Source organism: Ascaphus truei, unplaced genomic scaffold, assembly GCF_040206685.1.
Source record: "Ascaphus truei isolate aAscTru1 unplaced genomic scaffold, aAscTru1.hap1 HAP1_SCAFFOLD_1877, whole genome shotgun sequence".
Lineage (NCBI taxonomy): Eukaryota > Metazoa > Chordata > Amphibia > Anura > Ascaphidae > Ascaphus > Ascaphus truei.
Genome location: NW_027454780.1, coordinates 23657 through 30382, shown reverse-complemented (window position 1 = coordinate 30382; position 6726 = coordinate 23657). Strand labels below are relative to the sequence as shown.

The window sequence follows — 6726 nt, the reverse complement described above, 5'->3', positions numbered from 1 at the left end:
GTGCCCCGCAGAGTATCTCACCCCCTCTCCTGTCAGTGCACTGCAGAGTATCTCACCCCCTCTCCTGTCAGTGCTACTGCAGAGTATCTCACCCCCTCTCCTGTCAGTGCTACTGCAGAGTATCTCACCCCTCTCCTGTCAGTGCCCTGCAGAGTATCTCACCCCCTCTCCTGTCAGAGCCCTGCAGAGTATCTCACCCCTCTCCTGTTAGTGCCCTGCAGAGTATCTCACCTCCTCTCCTGTCAGTATCCTGCAGAGTATCTCACACCCTCTCCTGTCAGTGCCCTGCAGAATATCACACCCCTCTCCTGTCAGTATCCTGCAGAGTATCTCACCCCTCTCTTGTCAGTGCCCTGCAGAGTATCTGACCCCTCTCCTGTCAGTGCCCTGCAGAGTATCTCACCCTCTCTCCTGTCAGTGTCCTGCAGAGTATCTCACCCCACTCTCCTGTCAGTGTCCTGCAGAGTATCTCACCCCTCTCCTGTCAGTGCCCTGCAGAGTATCTCACCCTCTCTCCTGTCAGTGTCCTGCAGAGTATCTCACCCCACTCTCCTGTCAGTGTCCTGCAAAGTATCTCACACACTCTCCTGTCAGTGCCCTGCAGAGTATCTCACTCCCCTCTCCTGTCAGTGCCCTGCAGAGTATCTCACCCCCTCTCCTGTCAGTGCACCGCAGAGTATCTCACCCCCTCTCCTGTCAGTGCACTGCAGAGTATCTCACCCCCTCTCCTGTCAGTGCCCTGCAGAGTATCTCACCCCCTCTCCTGTCAGTGCCCTGCAGAGTATCTCACGCCCTCTCCTGTCAGTGCACCGCAGAGTATCTCACCCCCTCTCCTGTCAGTGCCCTGCAGAGTATCTCATCCCCTCTCCTGTCAGTGCCCTGCAGAGTATCCCACCCCCTCTCCTGTCAGTGCCCTGCAGAATATCTCACCCCTCTCCTGTCAGTATCCTGCAGAGTATCTCACCCCCTCTCCTGTCAGTGCCCTGCAGAGTATCTCACCCCTCTCCTGTCAGTGCCCTGCAGAATATCTCACCCTCTCCTGTCAGTATCCTGCAGAGTATCTCACCCCACTCTCCTGTCAGTGTCCTGCAGAGTATCTCACACACTCTCTTGTCAGTGCCCTGCAGAGTATCTCACCCCCCTTTCCTCTCAGTGCCCTGCAGAGTATCTCACCCCCATCTCCTGTCAGTGCCCTGCAGAGTATCTCACCCCCCTCTCCTGTCGGTACCCTACAGAGTATCTCACCCCCTCTCCTGTCGGTGCCCTGCAAAGTATCTCACCACCTCTCCTGTCAGTGCCCTGCAGAGTATCTCATCCCCTCTCCTGTCAGTGCCCTGCAGAGTATCTCACCCCCCTCTCCTGTCGGTGCCCTGCAGAGTATCTCACCCCCTCTCCTGTCAGTGCCCTGCAGAGTATCTCATCCCTCTCTTGTCAGTGCCCTGCAGAGTATCTCACTCCCCTCTCCTGTCAGTGACCTGCAGAGTATCTCACCCCCTCTCCTGTCAGTGCCCTGCAGAGTATCTCACCCCTCTCCTGTCAGTGCCCTGCAGAGTATCTCACCCACCTCTCCTGTCGGTGCCCTGCAGAGTATCTCACCCCTCTCCTGTCGGTGCCCAGCAGAGTATCTCACCCCCCTCTCCTGTCGGTGCCCTGCAGAGTATCTCACCCCTCTCCTGTCAGTATCCTGCAGAGTATCTCACCCCCCTCTCCTGTCGGTGCCCTGCAGAGTATCTCACCCCTCTCCTGTCAGTATCCTGCAGAGTATCTCACCCACCTCTCCTGTCAGTGCCCCTGCAGAGTATCTCATCCCCTCTCCTGTCAGTGCCCTGCAGAGTATCTCACCCCCCCTCTCCTGTCGGTGCCCTGCAGAGTATCTCACCCCCCTCTCCTGTCGGTGCCCTGCAGAGTATCTCACCCCCCTCTCCTGTCGGTGCCCTGCAGAGTATCTCACCCCCTCTCCTGTCGGTGCCCTGCAGAGTATCTCACCCCCTCTCCTGTCGGTGCCCTGCAGAGTATCTCACCCCCTCTCCTGTCGGTGCCCTGCAGAGTATCTCACAGTCCCCTCTGCCTGTGTTTGCAGTGCGTGGCTGCGTGGCGGCCCCCGCTGGGAGGGGGGTGGGGGGGGGGGTGGTATACTAGGTGAGATCTCGCTGTGTAAGTGACACGTTATTCTGGGAGCGAGTGAGAAGTCGCAGGCAGCGACGCTGTCTCGTTAACCCCGCCAGCGCCATGCACTACGGGCCCCTCTGGCCGGCACTGAAAGGGTTACAGCATCCTGCGCACCTCCCTCCCGTACCTACCGCGTTTAATCACTTACATTCCCACGGGCAGCCTGGGCATGGCCGCCCTCTGTCTCTTTGGGGGGTTTCTATGGACGTTTTCAGCCCCAAATACCCCCACCCCCCACCCCCCCAACCCCCTCTGAATGTCCGCTTCAGCGTATACAGAATAAGGCCCCATGTATGTGCGCAGTGTGTCATATCGCTGGGACGGAAGCGTCAGGGCCACCACAGTCACGTGGAATTACTGCGCATTTTATTTCTGTGTACGGCAGAGACACAATCAGTACACTCAAATAATACAGGGCTCATAGGGCTGTGTCACTCGTAGGGGGGCAGGGTCACTCGTAGGGGGGCAGTGTCACTCATAGGGGAGGCAGAGTCACTCATGGGGGGGCTATGTCATTGGGGGAGGGCTGTGTCACTCGGGGGAGCAGTCTCACTCATTGGGGTCAGTGTCACTCATTGGGAGGGGGCAGTGTCACTCATTGGGGGGGTAGTGTCACTCATTGGGGGTAGTGTCACTCATTGGGGTAGTGTCACTCATTGAGGTCAGTGTCACTCATTGGGAGGGGGCAGTGTCACTCTGGGGGCAGTGTCACTCATTGGGGGCAGTGTCACTGATTGGGGGGGTAGTGTCACTCATTGGGGGTAGTGTCACTCATTGGGGGGCAGTGTCTCTGAGTCGGGGAGGGCAGTGTTACTGATTGGGGGGAAGTGTCACTGATTGGGGAGCAGTGTCACTGATTGGGGGGCAGTGTCACTGATTGGGGAGCAGTGTCACTGATTGGGGGGGCAGTGTCTGATTGGGGAGGGCAGTGTCACTGATTGGGGGGGCAGTGTCACTGATTGGGGGCAGTGTCACTGATTGGGAGGGCAGTGTCTCTGATTGGGGGGCAGTGTCTCTGATTGGGGGGGCAGTGTCTGATTGGGGAGGGCAGTGTCACTGATTGGGGGGGCAGTGTCACTGATTGGGGGGGCAGTGTCTGATTGGGGAGGGCAGTGTCACTGATTGGGGGGGCAGTGTCACTGATTGGAGGGCAGTGTCACTGATTGGGGGGGCAGTGTCTCTGATTGGGAGGGCAGTGTCTCTGATTGGGGGGGCAGTGTCTGATTGGGGAGGGCAGTGTCACTGATTGGGGGGGCAGTGTCACTGATTGGAGGGCAGTGTCACTGATTGGGGGGGCAGTGTCTCTGATTGGGAGGGCAGTGTCTCTGATTGGGGGGCAGTGTCTCTGATTGGGGAGGGCAGTGTCTCTGATTGGGGGACAGTATCATTGGATGGCAGTGTCACTTTTTCAGACACGGGATAAGGCGGTGACTCTAGAGCTGTAACAGGGGACAGAACCGTCACACAGCACTGCAGTGCCCCGGAGCAGTGTCCCCTCTCTGGGCTCACGGACTGCTGGTGTCCTGCGCTATGGCTGCCCGTCTGACACCCCGCTCCCTGGGCTGTAGCTCCCGCGTGCTGGGGGTTCCTGTCCCTCCGCGTGCAGGGGGTGAGGCTCCGTACGAAGGCTCGGCGGAAGCTGCGTGATGTCACATTGTACAGCAGGGGAGTGAGGCAGGAGCTCAGGTAATAGAAGGAGTTTGTGATTGGCTGCAGGGTGATGTACGAGCGATAATAGGTCTCAGTCCACTGGTCCCTGGTGCGCAGAACGGTCATCAGGCGCCGGGCCTGGAAGGGCAGCCAACACATGGCAAGCGTCACCACTATCCACCCTGCGAGGGAACAGCACAGTCACCCACCTATCATCCTCTTCATAGAAACCACCCTGCTCTCCTTACTCCGACCCGTCAGTATACACAGCCCCGCGTACACAACACTGGGCGAAAGAAGGGAAGACACTGATTTGGCTCGGGCACACAGTTTGGGGGATTAGTAAGCGTGTGTTCCCCCCACGCGCTCAGGACACTATATACTGCCTGGGATCGGGCACACAGTTTGGGGGATTATTAAGCGTGTGTTCCCCCCACGCGCTCAGGACACTATATACTGCCTGGGATCGGGCACACAGTTTGGGGGATTATTAAGCGTGTGTTCCCCCCACGCGCTCAGGACACTATATACTGCCTGGGATCGGGCACACAGTTTGGGGGATTATTAAGCGTGTGTTCCCCCCACGCGCTCAGGACACTATATACTGCCTGGGATCGGGCACACAGTTTGGGGGATTATTAAGCGTGTGTTCCCCCCACGCGCTCAGGACACTATATACTGCCTGGGATCGGTCACACAGTTTGGGGGATTATTAAGCGTGTGTTCCCCCCACGCGCTCAGGACACTATATACTGCCTGGGATCGGTCACACAGTTTGGGGGATTATTAAGCGTGTTCCCCCCACGCGCTCAGGACACTATATACTGCCTGGGATCGGGCACACAGTTTGGGGGATTAGTAAGCGTGTGTTCCCTCCACGCGCTCAGGACACTATATACTGCCTGGGATCAGTCACACAGTTTGGGGGATTATTAAGCGTGTGTTCCCCCCACGCGCTCAGGACACTATATACTGCCTGGGATCAGTCACACAGTTTGGGGGATTAGTAAACGTGTGTTCCCTCCACGCACTCAGGACACTATATACTGCCTGCGATCGGGCACACAGTTTGGGGGATTATTAAGCGTGTGTTCCCCCCACGCGCTCAGGACACTATATACTGCCTGCGATCGGGCACACAGTTTGGGGGATTATTAAGCGTGTGTTCCCCCCACGCGCTCAGGACACTATATACTGCCTGGGATCGGGCACACAGTTTGGGGGATTATTAAGCGTGTGTTCCCCCCACGCACTCAGGACACTATATACTGCCTGGGATCAGTCACACAGTTTGGGGGATTAGTAAGCGTGTGTTCCTCCCACGCGCTCAGGACACTATATACTGCCTGGGATCGGTCACACAGTTTGGGGGATTATTAAGCGTGTGTTCCTCCCACGCGCTCAGGACACTATATACTGCCTGGGATCGGGCACACAGTTTGGGGGATTATTAAGCATGCGTCCCCCCCACGCGCTCAGGACACTATATACTGCCTGGGATCGGTCACACAGTTTGGGGGATTATTAAGCGTGCGTCCCCCCCACGCGCTCAGGACACTATATACTGCCTGGGATCGGTCACACAGTTTGGGGGATTATTAAGCGTGCGTCCCCCCCACGCGCTCAGGACACTATATACTGCCTGGGATCGGGCACACAGTTTGGGGGATTATTAAGCGTGCGTCCCCCCCACGCGCTCAGGACACTATATACTGCCTGGGATCGGTCACACAGTTTGGGGGATTATTAAGCGTGCGTCCCCCCCACGCGCTCAGGACACTATATACTGCCTGGGAACTTCCTCCATGAGGGACACTTACTAATGTCACCAGTCTCCGCCACTCACCCAGCATCCTGGCGTTCTGCCGGCGCGCTGTCGCCGCCTGCCCGCGGCACAACCTGCCCGCCACCAGCTGCCCTGAGTCGCCCGATCCTGGAACCGCCAGCGCGGGACCCCGGCTCCCCTCCAGGGCCCTCCTCATCCTCCAGCAGGTCACCGCCACCACCAGCAGCACCCCCAGGTAGGTGAGGAAGGAGGCGCAGACGCCGGCGGTGAAGAGGTCCCGGCGGGCGCTCAGCGGGGTGCACACCCACAGCTCGGAGGGAGGCTGCCGCTCCCCCGCCACCAGCGAGAAGGCGTCTTCCAGACCCATGGAGCAGAGCATGGGGAGGCCGGCCAGAAGGGCGGCGAGCCACAGCAGGCCGAGGCGGCGACGCACCGCGGAGGAGCTCTGCAGGTGATGGCGCAGCGGCTGGCAGGTGGCGCGGTGCCGCTCACAGCTCAGCGAAAGCACGTTGAGGATGGCGGCGTAGCACAGCACCTCCCACAGGTAGTAGAAGCCGCGGCAGCCAGCCACGCCCAGGGGCCACGGAAACGGGCTCCAGATGCTGCTGTACAGCTCGGCGGGGATGCCCAGCGCCAGCTGCAGGAGGTCGCAGGACGCCAGGCTGCACATGTGCTGGCGGAGAGAGGCCTGGACGTGGCGCCTCCTCCCGTCCCTACGCCGGCTCCGCAGGACGCGGATCACCAGCGCGTTGCCCAGCGCGCCGGCCACAAGCAGCAGGAGGTAGGCCAGGGAGACCGCGCTCTTGGCGCAGACACTGAGCCGGACCGGGGTTCCCGGGGGGTGGGCTTCTGTCACCGGGGGCATGGTGACGGGGACCAGCGGTGCAGCCTCCTCTGGTGTGCTCCGGACCCTAGTCTAAGTGCGTCTTTCCTCCTCTCACCCGATCTCTGTAAGGCCAGACATGTAAGCGCCACTCTCGCGGGGGGGGGGGGGGTCCGTGCACTCGCTAAGGTGGTCTCGCAGCTAACCCTCTCTGGGGATCATTCTCTTTAGCTGTGGTCTCTGTGCTCGAATGCACTCTCTCTCCCTGTCCCCCTCTCTCTGACACTCTGTCCCTCTC

General features: G+C 59.4%; 1 protein-coding gene across 1 annotated transcript; it reads right to left on the bottom strand.

Annotated features, from left to right (window-relative positions):
- Window positions 1–3386: 3386 nt before the first annotated feature.
- On the bottom strand, window positions 3387–6514 carry LOC142477025 (G-protein coupled receptor 39-like). The gene is made up of 2 exons (XM_075582095.1): window positions 5666–6514; window positions 3387–4001 (listed from the first exon to the last, which is right to left on the bottom strand). Exons 1-2 carry the CDS (start codon window positions 6468–6470, stop codon window positions 3430–3432), a joined length of 1377 nt encoding a protein of 458 aa, XP_075438210.1. The 5' UTR covers window positions 6471–6514; the 3' UTR covers window positions 3387–3429.
- Between the last annotated feature and the right edge of the window lie 212 nt (window positions 6515–6726).